Source organism: Aethalodelphis obliquidens, unplaced genomic scaffold (genome assembly GCF_003676395.1).
Source record: "Aethalodelphis obliquidens isolate GAN/ISIS:26980383/991018 unplaced genomic scaffold, ASM367639v1 scaffold3, whole genome shotgun sequence".
NCBI classification, from domain to species: domain Eukaryota; kingdom Metazoa; phylum Chordata; class Mammalia; order Artiodactyla; family Delphinidae; genus Aethalodelphis; species Aethalodelphis obliquidens.
Window position 1 is genome coordinate 42,390,006 of NW_020837947.1, and position 16,734 is coordinate 42,406,739.

General features: G+C 40.5%; 1 protein-coding gene across 5 annotated transcripts in view; it reads right to left on the reverse strand.

The window, feature by feature from the left end:
• DCBLD1 (discoidin, CUB and LCCL domain containing 1) overlaps window positions 1–16,734 on the reverse strand; it is a 68,859-nt gene that overhangs the window by 37,706 nt on the left and 14,419 nt on the right. For all 5 annotated transcript variants that reach the window (XM_027087835.1, XM_027087818.1, XM_027087810.1 and 2 more), the window contains exon 2: window positions 7,654–7,866. In XM_027087835.1, coding sequence (XP_026943636.1) covers window positions 7,654–7,866 — 213 coding nt within the window. The remainder of the gene's footprint in view (window positions 1–7,653; window positions 7,867–16,734) is intronic.

Genomic DNA, 16,734 nt, shown 5'->3' on the forward strand with positions numbered 1-16,734 from the left:
CAGCACAGCTAATTTAACTGACTACAATTAGGTTCACTGACCATGATGTCTCCCTTAGTCAAAAAGACTAAGATGCATTTTTTTAAACCTTGAATTTATACTAGCACTCTGCGTGTGAGTGACTTCTCAGAACTCCATTTGGTTCTCAGACCCCTAGGGGAAGGCCTGCAGAGGTCTCCATTTCTTGTTCATCATTCAGCAAATAACGAACAAGAACTACAGCTCACTTCTGCACAAGCCACAGGATCAGATGGCTTTTGTCACCCTGAATGGGAATGGCACGGTGCTTAAAAGTGGGATCCCTGGAGTCAAATGCCCAGACTTGAATCCCAGATCTAGTTAAGTGATTGTAAGCAAGTTACTTGACCTCTTTGAGCTTCAGTTTCCTTATGTGTGGAGGCTAATAATAGGTCCCCTCTTACAGGGCTATTACGAGGGTTAAGTGAGTAACTCTGGAGCGCCAAAGCACAGTGTACGGCACAGATGAACACTCCACTGCAGACACCTTCTTTACTGTTTCATGGTCTTTTCTATATGCTAAGTAGAGTCCGAAAATTTTAGGTAGATCAAGTCTTTCTTTAAATGAGGAGGGGATATTTATTGATACAGGAATCTTTTTTTTTTTTTTTTCTGCGGTACGCGGGCCTCTCACTGTTGTGGCCTCTCTCGTTGCGGAGCATAGGCTCCGGACGCGCAGGCTCAGCAGCCATGGCTCACGGGCCCAGCCGCTCCGCGGCATGTGGGATCTTCCCGGACCAGGGCATAAACCCGTGTCCCCTGCATCGGCAGGCGGACTCTCAACCACTGAGCCACCAGCGAAGCCCGATAGAGGAATCTTACTGTAAATCTTCCTACAGTGTGAAAAAAGACACTCAAATTTATAAGCTTATAGATTTTGAAATATATAAAGTTTGCCAAGATCAAGCTACATGCAGTCAAACTCGTTAAACGCTGACTGAGCATCTGCCAGTGTAAGACTACGCTAAGCAACAGAGGATAAGCGAAGGATGAATAAAATGCAATTCCTTCCTCAGAAAACCCCCTATCTGGTAGAGAAGCTAAAATAATGATCTCAACCTGAGATTGGTGCTGCATTGACGGCTTAGAAAAACAACGTGAGTCCAGACGAGGGACCGACTGGAGCTGCTGGACATCAGAGGAGGTTCTAGGGTAAGTGGCATTGGATTTGCTTTGTGTTTGTGTGTGTATGTGTGTGTGTGTGTGTGTGTGTGTGTGTGTGTGTTAGAAGGGGCAGAAAAGCAGGGGAAGAAATAGAGGAAGAAATAACACATGGAAGAAATAACATCATCAAATGTACCGAACATGAAACTGTGTGATATGTTTAGGAAAAGGCATAGGAGATGCGGAGACTCAGAGATGTGGCTGGAGGACTTCCCCGGTGGTGCAGTGGTTAAGAATCCGCCTGCTAATGCAGGGGACACGGGTTTGAGCCCTGGTCCAGGAAGACCCCACATGCCACAGAGCAACTAAGTCCGTGCACCACAACTACTGAGTCTGTGTTCTGTTTAGCCCACGAGCCTAGAGCCTGTGCTCCGCAACAAGAGAAGCCACCGCAATGAGAAGTCCGTGCACTGCAACAAAGAGTAGCCCCCAGTCGCCGCACGAGAGAAAGCCCACGCGCACCAATGAAGACCCAACGCAGCCAAAAAATTAATTAATTTTTAAAAATGATGTGGCTGGAAATGTGAGTGGGAAGAGAGTGCACGAGCGAGCCTTGAACCATGCTAACAAGTGTCTGTGGACAGTGGGACACAATAATAATTTTTGAAATAAGGAAAGAAAGAAATTATTACAACAATATTTAACAAGATAATCGTAGATGGTCCGGAGGGAATGGAGACTGGTGAAAGGAGAGAGGGGAAAATCAGGAAGCTCTTTCTATAAGAAATAGATACAAAGATGTGGACTGGTGGTGGCAGTGAAAATAAAAAGCCAAACTGAATGTACCATGGGCTTAGGGAACATGGGTTCTTGGCTCATCTCATGAAGCTGGATGGAGAAAATCTGTCCACGAAGCTCTTTCTGGCTCAGGGAACCCCTGCCGCAGGCTTGGACTGATTTGGGTAACTTTAGGTCACTAGGAACGCACCAGGATGGGTAGGGTGGGGTGTGCTGCCGCAACTCAGCCTCTGCTGGGTGGAAGGAGCGTTCTCGGGGTATTGAGAGGGACCGATGTGTTCTCTGCTCTCAGACATCTTAGACAAAGAATGAACTGTGTGCAAGGCCATTGGGGAGGAAGAGGGGGTGGAAAGGGGGGAAGGGCAAGAGGAGGAAGGGGAGTAGGGAGGGAGTGATGATGGTGGCTAACATTTACTGAATGCTTGTTATGTGCCAGACATCATTCTTGTAAGTTATATATACATGTGCCTCAATCACCCATATGTGGCGGATACTATCATTTTGCCCATTTTAAAGATGGGGATACGGAGATACAGAAAGTTAAGTAATTTGCTCAAGGTCATGTAATTAAAAAATGAGTAGTACGGCAGGAATTTGGAGCCAGGCAGTTTAATTCCAGAGTCTGCACTCTTAAGCCCAAGTGAAAACTCTGCATAGAAACAGAAGTGCTCATCTCAATCCATGCTGAAGGCCAGCCTGGTGTTATTGATCCACAGTGACCTAGGCGGGGAAGTCTCTGAAACTACGTGAGAACAAGGTCCTCTGAGATCCCGAGGAACCAGTATCTGGCTCCCACCGAGATTGCTCCAGCAGGTTAGGAATAGCCCTAAACTCTGCCCACTGGGGGAAGATCAACTTTCATGGAAAACTGGGACCGAGTCAATCTTCTTGAAATATCAGGAAACAGAAATGACAGTTTCTCTGGGATCCCCAAAAGCAGTCATGACAGAAACAAACCTCTGGATGAATTCTTTGTGGTCAGTAAGACTGGAAATGGAACTTAACCAGTAAAGGTTAGAGGGTCCATAACAAGTTTTAAAGTTGAGAATAACGATCTTCAATATGAATTCATAGCCTTCCCTCTTCAGTGTCATAAATCAATGTGAGACGTTTCATAGTTTAAATGTAGGTACACTGGTTATGACACAATGCCTGAATCAGCACCTACTCTTCCCCCAAGTTCAAGATGTTTTAATATTTTATATAACTAACCTCTTATTATTTTACATCACAAATATAAAAGGGAGGAGATTGAGAATCAGTACCAAAGCAGCAATCTGAACTACTATACAACAGCTAAGTGCTTCACGATCCTGATTGGATTCTAGACCAGAAAAGGGACATGAGTGTTTCTTTTGAAGGGAGGCTCTGTTACTTTGGTCTCTTAAACAAAAATGCAGAATACCCTTAGTTATAGTGAGAACAATCTCTACTAATCAAAGTATGATACTTCTTAAACATTATTTTTGGCCAGGATATTAGTACACATGATCTTAAAAGTCAGTATATATGTTTACAGCCCAAAATTTTTATACGTTTAAAAGTTTATGTTTAAAAGTAACTTTAAAATCTTATTTTGTTCTTAAGCAACATATATTCCAAAGTGAGGTTGATATAGTTTATCAACTTTGCTGCATCCTGGCTGTTTCAAGAGTATTTTAAAAGGGAGAATCCGTGTCTTAACTCAGCCACAGATATATGTAAGTACATTCTTTTAACTGATGTTTGAATCTGAAATATCAGCCCTCATTATCATATATGAGAAACAGAAGAATATCAACCCCATCTTATTTGTATCAGGTCTCTTAACAATCAGTGAGATCAGGTGTGTATTTTGCTTGATCACTGTGAAAGCTGGTGTGGGTCACACTTGTTTATAGGATTAAACGTTTTGCTACCACGAATGAAAGCACCCGAAGTATATGAACCAAACATTTAAAACAAAATCGGCACGGGGGGCTGAGCCATTACAAATGAACTGCATAAGGATTAAAACTATATAACTTCAGCATATCCACAATGGTTAATGCAATCACATTGCAACTATGTCCACTCTTGGCAGAGCTTATAAACAGGGATGCCAGAAAACATTATTCTTTTTCCAAACATTAACTCCACATTCAAAAGTCTGATAGTGTTGAGTCTTAAAATCTCTTGGCAATGGGTTTTAGCCATTAATTGAAAAAAACTGAGCTGGATAAACCAAAACTATTCAGCTCTTTCAGCCATACATGTCACCTTTAGAGCCCTGTATACTGGAATTGCAGGAGGTACTCTAGAACATATGGTCCCCGCGGGGGGAACTGCAGTGGGTACTTCCCTCGACTGCCGGCCCAGGCAACAGCGCTTTGGATCCCTGAGACCCTCCCTCCACAGTCCTGTGGCCACACTGGCTGCAGAGGGGCCTTCCCCACTCCAGGGAGCTGGGCAACAGTCCCAAAGGAAGGGACACTCCCTGAGCTTGCACAGGCCAACAAAGCACTCCTCCCCCTCTTCCTTCTCTCTCTCCTCTGCAGATGATACACTCTTCCAGGAGGTTCAAAGTGACCAGGGGACTATTTTAACTAAATTAAAATACAGGTCTAAAGTTAGTGTTCTTGGGCAAAGAAAATCTACTTTTTTAAGAAATGTATGTTTATTAGAGAAAAAAACAGAGAGTAGAGAGAAAATATAACAATACCCAGAGTTGAACCTTTTAAAGTCCTCCTTCTAACATTTTGCTACAATTATGTTCTGTCTTACTTTATTCAGAGGCTTTTTTCTATTATTAGGACATTACTGTGTATTCACATTTTACCTAACACTATATCCTAAGCAGCTTTCTATGTTAATAGCCTTTTCACCAAGTAGCTGCTTAATATTGCAGGTATTACATGTTTTACTGAACTGGTTCCTCGCCATTGAATTTGCCAATTCACTTTTAAAACCACTTATTCACGGAGTATCTACTACATTCAAGTCACTGGATTAAATACTGTAAGTATACATATATGAATAAGTGGCTCCTCCCAGAATGCTCTTCAAAACTACAAAAGACACAAATATATATATGCAGCATACACACATATGCATGTGTACACCTGCTTATACCTGGCCCTAATACACACATATGCATGTGTATACCTGCTATATCTGGCCCTAAGCCACTTAATTTTTTTTTAAGGGCACATTAATTTTACTCAGGTTGAGATAGAACTTTTTCAGCCTATATGTAATAAAGATTTTCCTAACAAAGAAAATCTGTAGTTCTGACTACAAGAAAATTTAGAATGTACTTCTTTTTAAATATGCTTATAGGATTGAAGTATTCTAATTTCCTTTCCATGCATTCCTTTTATTGATAATTTCTGTTATTCTTGTCTGCTGGATCTGCCTTAACACGACTGATCAGGGAATCTTTTACGTAGCCTCAAAAGAAAGAACTTCTGAGCATCGTTAAATATTTTATCTTAAGAACATCCCCAACCCGAAGTATTAACTACACCTGTGTTTTAGGCAAAATTGCTGTATGATGTAATACTGGGCTGGTCCACCTGGGAAGGGTGATAAGGCACTGAGTTTTTCTTTGGGTGTTGGTACTGGGAGAGGAACAGACATCTGGAAACAGATGTTTTAGAGCCACAAAGACATAGATATAAATTTTCCTTTCAGCCCTTAACTAGCTTTGTGATCTTCAGCATGTTCCTAAAATAGAATAAAATAAAATACTCACTGTACCTCAGTTTTCCTGTTTGTAAAAAGGAATTAATAATATTTACCTTGCAGGGTGGATGTAAGGATTCCAGAAAACCTACGTGAGGCCAAGCATGTGCCTGACATACAATGAGTATGCTTATTTAATGAGTATATATTCTGTTTTTAAAAGACAAACATAACTATGTAGGAAAAAATTTAAAGAGAAAAACAAATTTACTGGGCTTTATTGAAATGAATTGCAATTCATTACTCACTTCCTAGTGAAGAGTCTAAATCTTGAAAATTCAAGAAGCTGGAAATGTGGACTAGAGTGCCCTGAGGCCAACCAAGATCACCTTGTAACCCAGCTCCTAAAATGTAGTTAATCCCAGGCTTTTCCTCCTTTTTGTGTATTTGCAACAACAAAGACAATGGAGTAGACGCCTTGGTGTGGGAAAGCCACATCCATTCTCTTATCCTGTTTCAGGACGATTTGCTCCCCTCTCTAGTTCTCACCTCAGCCCCCAAGCTGAGAGAGACCCAGAGCAACAGAGGTGATTAGCTGCTGCTCTGTCAGCAGGTGGAATTAACTGCTCATCTTTTGGAAAAGGAGATGCTTCCCCACAGAGACTAGTGTGGAAAAGCCGTTTCTGGCCCTGCAGCACTTTCCCTCGCGTTTTACACAGGAGCTCTGACACTCAATGCCCTCTGAATCTGAAGGAAATTTCCTGGCCAATGAAGGATTCCCTGAAGAGTGGCTCCATAAATTACCACACATTCGATTACCAGAGCTAACAGAACAGTAAGTGTTCCCAAGGGCCGTAAGCATCCCTGGAATTCTCATTTTTCCCATTTGAGTCAAACTGGAGTTAAAAAGTTGCAACTAATTATATGAAATCAACCATCTTTACTCTGTCAGAGTAATTCAACCAACATTAAAATACAGATAATATTCCGAGGGATAAAAAAAAATAAATCTTAAGTTTTCTCCTCCATGGGGGCTAGATAGGTTTAGACCTCTGAACAGTCTCGGGACTGGTCTGGGCTTCCACCCTGGGAGGAGTGAGGAAGCTCTGGATGCGAAGGTAAAGACAGCCTTGAAAGCTGTGTGTTTGAGAGAAATTACCTACAGAACTAGCAGGAGGACAGGGTTTTGCTTAAAACCTGTATCATTTTTGAAGTTGTAACACACAGAGAATTTCAAAAAGTCTCTAATCTCAGAAGAATCTGTACTTAAGTTCTGTCTTTGTCTTCTAATCCACGAAACCCAAGTTGTTTCCTTGGGCTAAGGGCTGTAGGGTTAGTGCTAACGGTGATTTCAGACACCAGTGTGCTAACAGCACACCCCAAACCACAAAAAGCTTAATTTCAGAAGGTTACTCTGAAAACTGTCCTTTGCACTTGCCCTTCCCCTACCCAGAAAACTGACCCCAGACATATGTGTACAGTCCCTTCACTCACTCCATTTGGGTCTCTGCTCAAATGTCTTCTTATTGGAGAAGGCTTCCTGACCATCTCATTTGAACACAAACACACTCAGAATCAGACTTGGTATCACCTTAGGATGACTCCTTTTTCTTATTCCTTATTTTTCTTTCTCACTGCCTCTCCTATTATAGATGTATTTGTTTGTTTGTTTTCCCCCCTCCCCTCTACCAGTGTAAGCACAATGAAAGGAGGAACTTTGTTTTTTCACTGCTGTATCCCACCCAGTACTCCACAGAGCACTTGAACACATGACCACTGTTCAGTAAACAGCTGTCACACGAATGAATGAACTGTAGGTGTTTTAGCCAAATGCTATATATCTCCAATTGTCTTCCCGACAAGATATAAACTAACTAAGCTCCTGAGACCCACGCAAGGCTACTATCTCCTCAGATGTCTTTTGTGCAGCTTATGAAACAAGTGTATCCACGTGAGCTACCCTGAGAGTCTACAAGGAGCAAGTTCCTCTTCTGATCTTCCCAGGCTGTAACACTGATGAGCGTGCCACGTGCCTCCTCCCTGCATCTCAAATTTTCCCATGCTCAGTGAAACCTAGATCTCTTTTCTTACCATATTGATCTGAAGAGCTAGTGAACAGAAGGTAGTCAGAAGCACAGGTCTGGGATTCAATATCCAAATCTCCCAACCTCAGAATCAATCTCTTCCCCTTCGGTACTGTGATCGTCTTTTCACAAATAGTGTGATTGGGGTAAGTCCCTGGATAGTTCTTAGATGTCATGGTGCCACTGTCCTTGTAGGTCACTATGTGCCCACAGCCATCACCTGTTAAAGAAAAAAAGAATACAAAAAGTAAGTGAGGGCTTCCCTGGTGGCGCAGTGGTTGGGAGTCTGCCTGCTAATGCAGGGGACACGGGTTCGAGCCCTGGTCTGGGAGGATCCCACATGCCGCGGAGCGACTGGGCCCGTGGGCCACAACTACTGAGCCTGCGCGTCTGGAGCCTGTGCTCCGCAACAAGAGAGGCCGCGATAGTGAGAGGCCCGCGCACCGCGATGAAGAGTGGCCCCCGCTTGCCGCAACTAGAGAAAGCCCTCGCACAGAAACGAACACCCAACACAGCAAAAATAAATTAATTAATTAATAAACTCCTACCCCCAACATCTTCTAAAAAAAAATTTAAAAAGTAAGTGAAATTAATTTTTACTGAGGACTGAAAACGTCCAGTATAATCTTCATCTTAGGTATTCTACTCCTTCTTTGGAGAGAGAGGGAAAAGCTAAAAAAATAAAAAAAGAAAAGAAAAGGATTGAATTATTAAACCGTATTTATTATTCCAGGTTATTTCATCTCGTTTCTCAGTTTAATCTTCTGAACACTGTTGATCAAAATGTTTCATGTATTAGCATGGTAAGCCCTTTGCAAACACATCATTTAGTCTAATTACTTTTTCTAATCATCTATCCAGATATCTACCCATCCACACTTGCACAGTGGGCCCTTGGCATTTGCAGCTTTGCCATTTGTGGTTTTGTCTACTAGCAAGCCAATGTCATGACATAATTTGCAACCGAGAAACTACTACTACTCATTTCAGGGGTCACTGTCCTGATTAAATGGGATCAGGTATGCAAAATGCTCCTGGTAGATTCTGAGGCCTATGCTGAGAGGACTTTGTTTAAGAGCCTGTCATTCAACTGGGGACTAACAAGCATCTGACATGCACATCTCAGTTAGTAACAGTCACAGATTTGGAAGTTCCTGATAGACTCAAGATGTATCATGAGCGTCAAGGATCTACTGTATTGAGTGCTTGCCACCTGCCAGACATGGCATTGTTGGAGACGCATAAAAGCAGCAATGGCTGCTCAGGACTCAGAGTGAAATGGGAGAGTTCCATGTTCAGATAACTACAACACTAGGTGCCCCTGTCATAGCAGGAGCTTAAACAAAGGGCCAAAGAGGGCAAGAGAGAATCTATTCCAGTGAACTCTCACTACTTCACTAAAACAAGGAATTCTCTTAAGACTTTCTGAACAGGGTAGTTAATCAATTGACCAACAAGTTGTTCCAGTATATTAAAGTGACCAGGTTAATCACCCAAACATCTAACAGCATGCACAACTGGGTGGGCTGCAAGGTTAGGAGCAAACACTGCATGCAAAGTCCGAAGTACAAAATGCCTGTGGTTACTACGGCTTCAAAGAAACAAAGCCAGAATTTTTGCCCTGCACTGGAAGCAGAAGTCTGTTGGAGAAGGAACTCTCTGAGGTGGTAACAGAAGGCATCCCAAAGCCTCCTATGGACAAGCCCCAACTTGGGCATCCTGGGAATCTGAAGCCCAAGGCAGCCTTCTTCCTTCTCCAGGCTAGTCCCTGCTAGAGGATTCATCTGGGGTCTTCCTCTATTCTACCTCCTTCTTGCCCTGAGGCTTGCAGCCCAAATGACATGGGGGTCTAGTTAAAATAAGGGGTTGGGGAAAACTGCAGAATCTATCCCAAATCAGATGTCAAGCTCCAGGCAAGGACCCACCCATTATGCAGAAACTCTCACAAGATTCCAAGCAGGGAGGTTGCACTGGGGGAGTTGACCTATAGGAGCAATGAGTTAGTACCAGAGGGAAATGGAGATAGACAGCTAAGATAAAACTACTCTGAAACCTGGAGGTCCAGGCAGAAGTTGGGGAATTTATACAGTAGGCTATAATAGGGGTCCACAGAGGTTTTTGAGAAGGGAGATAATGAAAGAGGTATTAGAAAAAGTTTCGATACAGGAACTAGGATGCAGGAGAATCTGCCTCAGAAGGGCAGTAGGAGGGCTAGGAACGGGGTGGCTGGAATGGAAAGGGAAAGAGAAACAGGGGGTTCACAAGAAAAAACCAACAGGCTCGGGTTTCGGTTAATTATAGTGGGAAAGACAAGAGGAGAAAAAAATTAAAAAACGTTGAGACGTTGAGTCCAGAAATGATGGGAACACTGAGGCTAATATGACAGAAAGGGAAGCCCAGAGGGCAAGCAGGTTTGGGGACAAAGGTTGTAAGTTTGGTTCTTAAGTTTGAGGTGATAACTATATTCCTTGGGCTCTCTGGCAGTAAGTACCAAATTGTTGAGAATTAAATGAAAATTATACTAGAGTGAAGCATACGGTGCAGAAGCACATAGGGGTTTTGATTTAAATTTAGAATGATTTACCTGCTCTTAAAGGCTTTTGTAAAAAAAAAAAAAAAAATCCAATTGACAATTTCTCTTGGAAACTGGAAGACAGGGCAATCATACCAGCAGGTGTTCTCACAGGGCTGAAGGCGGTGGCTGCCCCTTTAAAGGAGACAAACGCCCTAGCTCCCCACAAGGTCCTGTAACTCGTTTCTAAGACTTGCCCAACCTTAGGAGGCAGTGACTTGGAGCACCCTGATGAAAGAACACTAGGGTAACTAGTGTACAACTATGCATATAATTATACACATAACTAACCCCCTCTAAGCCACCAAGGTATGACCTGTGAAACCTTTAAATGTCTCGTTTCTTAGTACTATGAAATTCTGCTCTTATAAGAGAAAAGAAAGTGAAATCTTTTCCTAGAAAACATCCCTAGACATAAAATGAGGCTCAGTTACAGGTGAATCAGCCCACACATGATTACTGTATTCGAAGTTTTAAGCGACATGTCATGACAAAGGAAAATTCCAGGGTGTCACTTTTATTCAAGCCTGTAATTATGCTTCTTTTCAATGCCTTCTACTCTAACGCCCAAGAGGAAACTCATCTCACCCAGCGACACTGGCAGAATGTGAGCAGGTTTAAGTCTTCAACACTCCCATCCTTACTTTACGTGGGGAACTGTGGCTCAGATGTGGAGAAGCTGCCCTTTCCATTAACTATCAGGATGAAACTAGGTCTTTCTTCTGCCAAAAAACCTGAAAGGAACGGCTGAGTCCTAATTTATTACAAAGCAAACTGTCATCAGAAGTTGCAATTTCACTCCGGCCTATGGAAGACTACTTATGGAGTCTGCTGTGGCAAGCACTAATATAATAAACTTATTCCCTGGGTACTAATGACATCAGGAATTTTCAACCTACTGTCTTTCCACAGTTTTGATGACTTCAAAGGACTAGATATAGTTAACAATATTACAGTATATAATTGGAAGTTGTTAGGAGAGTAGATCTTAGATGTTCTCACCACAAAAAGGAAACAGTGATTACGTGAGGTGATAGCAGTGTTAGCAAATGCTAGTGTTAAATAACTTTGAAATACATAAATGTATAAAACCAATGCACTGTAGACTTAAACTTACACAACGTCATATGTCAATTATATCTCAATAAAGCTGAGGGAAAAAAAGAACTAGAAATATGCCAAAGAGCAAATGGAAAATGCCTAGGGAGAGAAAATGCCTATGGTATCATATACTCAATAAGGCATATGCATGCAATTGAAAACAACAGAGAAGCACTATTTCCACGACCTCATCCTAACACTTTTGTAGCTTAACTCAGAGCCCAACTCTAATTAAGAAACACTGACAAGAAAGACAACAAGAGTTATGTAAAAATCTACCAGTCCACGTTCCATATGTAATGTATCAACATCAATATCATGGTTGTAATATTATACTATAGCTTTGCAAGATGCTATCACAGGGGAAGCCAGGTAAGGGTACACAACATCACTCTGTATTATTTTTTACAGCTGCATGTGATCTATGATTATCTCAGAATAAAACATTTAGTTAAAAAAATCTGTCAGTCTGGTTAAGTTTTCCTGGCAGGGGGTGAAAATGAAGGGGCTCTTTCTATTTTATACTTTTTGGATTTTGTGATCTTCTACTTAAATTATTTTTAATTAAAGAATTTATACAAGCTTGCATTAAAAAGATCACCATGGAAATGACAACAAATAAAGGAGGCCACTTTTATTCTAAAATCTCTGTGTACTAAATCCATTAACCAAGTTCTCACATTTGTCTAAAGAGCGTAGGGTGTTGTGTCTGGGGAGGTTCATAATATATGCCCCAGTTTACAGATGAGAAGACAAGATGTATATGACTTTCCTTAAGGCTACTCAACCAGTGGTACATACCAGATGACAATTCCAAGATGATCTAGTTCTAGGATTTTAAAAGCATTTTTGTCATCTCTTTGATTTTGTAACACAACTGTATTTGTGTTTAATTTTGGAAAACCACCTGCACTGATGCCCTACCAGACCTCTTTTTAGATACTTTCACAACATCTGTCTATTAAAATGAACAGCTCCCTAATAAGATGTATCTGGCAATGGTCACAAATAGATGGAAAACCTTTGGGTAGAAGGTTGAGGAAGAACTTTATTTTTTTTAATTAATTTTTATTGGAGTATAGTTGCTTTACAAGAGGAAAAACTTTAAAATGAAAGGATCAGGCAGGTCACCATCTAAACTTATTAATGGATCTCAGCATGACTACAAGTGAGAAAATCAGATATTACAAGTCTCCTGCTAGGATAAAATGTGCTCTGCATACCAACACCTATGAAGCACTCTTGCCAAAAACCAAAACATTTGAATTGATAATTGACTCTGAATCTCATCAAGCCTTTACGTCTAACTTCAGTTTACAGGAAACACAAGGGGTAGAAACACAAGTGTATTGACACCACAAGGAAATCATTAGCTGAATCCAGGTGATATTCTAGGTGCAACTGACCCAGTTTCTTCAACAACGAATTGTATAAAGAAACGTTTTAAAAAGTGTTTATTTTAACTAAAATAGAATTACCATATGATCCAGCAATCCCACTACTGGGCATATACCCAGAGAAAACCATAATTCAAAAAGATACATGCACCCCAATGTTCATTGTAGCACTATTTACAGTAGCCAGGTCATGGAAGCAACCTGAATGCCCATCAACAGACGAATGGATAAAGAAGTTGTGGTACATATATACAATGGAATATTACTCAGCCATAAAAAGGAACGAAATTGAGTCATTTGTTGAGACGTGGATGGATCTAGAGACTGTCATAGAGTGAAGTAAGTCAGAAAGAGAAAAACAAATATCGTATATTAACGCATGTATGTGGAACCTAGAAAAATGGTACAGATGAACCGTTTGCAGGGCAGAAGTTGAGACACAGATGTAGAGAACAAACGTAGGACACCAAGGGGGGAAAACCACGGTGGGGTGGGGATGGTAGTGTGCTGAATTGGGTGATTGGGATTGACATGTATACACTGATGTGTATAAAAGTGATGACTAATAAGAACCTGCAGTATAAAAAAACAAACAAAAGAACAACTAATACTAAACTTTCTTTGGGTTATTTGTATGGAAATATGTTAATATAAATGTTTCAGACATTAAATGAAATTTCTAAAACTCTTATATGATCTGGTATAATGTCATAAGTCATAATTCTAGTTATTACTTTAAAATGTATATCTCAGAAATAACTAAATTTCCTTGTCAATTGCATTATTATGAACTTTCATCAATTTTTTTTTTTTTTTTTTTGCGGTACTCGGGCCTCTCACTGTTGTGGCTACTCCCGTCGCAGAGCACAGGCTCCGGACGCACAGGCTCAGCGGCCATGGCTCACGGGCCCAACCGCTCCGCGGCATGTGGGATCTTCCAGGACTGGGGCACGAACCCGCGTCCCCTGCATTGGCAGGTGGACTCTAACCACTGCGCCACCAGGGAAGCCCTCATCAAATCTTTAACTGTGGTCATTTTTAAGTTTTTTGTCATTTACAGACAGTTCTGGGTGTACTCTGATGCTTTTGCAAAAATGTTCTTATAAAAGGGTTTCATCTTCAAGGAATTCATGGAAAAGACTGACAAGTACAGGTTTCTGGTAACTGACTATACTGCTGAACTGAATGAATAAGCATTTTCAGAACTCTAATGGAAAACTGATGAATTCATAAAAGTGCTAACAGGGGCTTCCCTGGTGGCACAGTGGTTGAGAATCTGCCTGCTAATGCAGGGGACACGGGTTCGAGCCCTGGTCTGGGAGGATCCCACATGCCACGGAGCAACTAGGCCCATGAGCCACAAGTACTGAGCCTGCGCGTCTGGAGCCTGTGCTCCGCACCAAGAGAGGCCGCGATAGTGAGAGGCCCGCACACTGCGATGAAGAGTGGCCCCCGCTTGCCACAGCTAGAGAAGGCCCTCACACAGAAATGAAGACCTAACACAGCAAAAATAAATAACTAAACTCCTACCCCCAACATTTTTTTTAAAAAAAAAAGTGCTAACAAAAGATCAAGATAAAAAAAATTAATTACATGGGACTGAGTGAACTGATGAGGATGATTATAATTTTTATGACTTTTTGTTTGGGAAAAAAAAAATCCCACAAGGACTCAGAGGCAAAAAAATATACAAGTCAATTTCCACTGCAAAGTAAAGGAGCTGTTACAGTGGAGGATTACTGGACTGAATGTCAATATTATGACATAGTATGAGTGTGTTTCGTGTTTGGTAACTGCAATTATTGTTGCTTTTGTTGTGGTCATCCATTTACAATGCTTGGTGTCAGTTTATTTATCTCTTGTAAAAATAAAATACAGTGTGTGTGTGTGTGTGTGTGTGTAAAAAAAAAAGTGTTTATTTTAGATTAAAGGAAATTTAAACACCACAACAACCACATGAATCTTATTTGGACCATGACTTGAAAAACCAATCTTACGAAACCATTTTAAAAAGATAACTGGGGGCAATCTACAGATTCAGTGCAATCCCTATCAAATTACCAGTAGCATTTTTCACAGAACTGGAACAAAAAATTTTTTAATTTGTATGTTTAAAATTTTAAAACACCAAAGACTCTGAATAGCCAAAACAATCCTAAGAAAGAAGTATGGAGCTGGAGGAATCACACCCCCTGACTTCAGACTATATTACAATGCTACGGTAATCAAAACAGTATGGTACTGGCACAAAAACAGACACATAGATTAATGCAACAGGATAGAAAGCCCAGAAATAAACCCACACACTTATGGTCAATTAATCTATGACAAAGGAGGCAGGAATATACAATGGAGAAAAGACAGTCTCTTCAATAAGTGGTACTGGGAAAACTGGACAGCTACAAGTAGAAGAATGAAATTAGAACATTCTCTAACACCGTATACAAAAATAAACTCAAAATGGATTAAAGACCTAAATGTAAGAACACTCCTAGAGGAAAACATAGGTAGAACATTCTTTGACATAAATTGCAGCAATATTCTTTTTTGATCCATCTCTTAGAGTAATGGAAACAAAGGCAAAAATAAACAAATGGTACCTACTTAAACTAAAAAGCTTTTGCACAGCAAAGGAGACCATCAACAAAATGAAAAGACAACCTACGGAATGGGAGAAAATATTTGCAAATGATGTGACCCAGAAGGGTTTAATTTTCAAAATATACAAACAGCTTATACAGCTCAGTATCAAAACAAACAAACAAACAAAAAGCAGCCCAGTCAAAAAATGGGCAGAAGACCTAAATAGACATTTCTCCAAAGAAGACATATAGATGGACAACAGGCACATGCAAATATGCTCAACTTAGCTAATTATTAGAGAAATACAAATCAAAACTACAATGAGGTACCACCTAACACCTGTCAGAATGGCCATCATTATAAAGTCTACAAATAATAAATGCTGGAGATAGTGTGGAGAAAAGGGAACCCTCCTACATTGTTGGTGGGAATGTAAATTGGTACAGCCACTATGGAGAAGAGGATGGAGGTTCCTCAAAAAACTAAAAATAGAATTACCACATGATCCAGTAATCCCAGTCCTGGGCATACATCCTGAAAAGACGAGAATGCTAGTTCAAAAAGACACGTGCACCCCAATGTTCATAGCAGCACTGTTTACAATAACCAAGACATGGAAGCAACCTAAATGTCCATCAACACATGAATGGATAAAGAAGATGTGGTGTGTGTATGTAAACATATATATAATGGAATATCACTAGTCATAAAAAATAATTAAATAATGCCATTTGCAGCACCATGGATGGACCTAGAGATTATCATACTAAGTGAAGTAAGTCAAAGACAAATACTATATGGTATCACTTACATGTGGAATCTAAAAAAATGATACCTATGAACTTATTTACAAAACAGAAATAAACTCACAAACATAGAAAACAAACTTATGGTTACCAAAGGGGAAAGTGGTGGGGAGGGATAAATTAGGGGTTTGGGATTATCAGATACACACTACTACATATAAAACAAATAAGCAACAAGGTCATACTGTATAGCACAGGGAACTATATTCAATATCTTGTAATAACCTATAATGGAAAAGAACTTGAAAGAGAATATATAACAATCTCTTTGCTGTACACCTGAAACATTGTAAATCAACTATACCTCAACTTAAAAAAAGTTGGATTTTCAAATGCAATATATTTACACTAATAAATACCAATGCTAATTTTAAAAAAGATAAGTGGGGTATTAAATAATATCAGGGGAGTATTATTCACTTTTTTAGGTGTGATAATGGTATTGAGGTTGTGTGAGAAAATGTCTTTACTTTTAGGGATGCCTACTGACATTTGTAGGGCTGAAATGACATGACGACATGTGGTCTGGGATTTGCCATAAAATACTTCAACAAAAAAAGGGAGAGAGGAAAATAAGTAAAAAAGACGGGGAAATGTTGATGGTTACCATAGCTGGATGATGAGGGTTC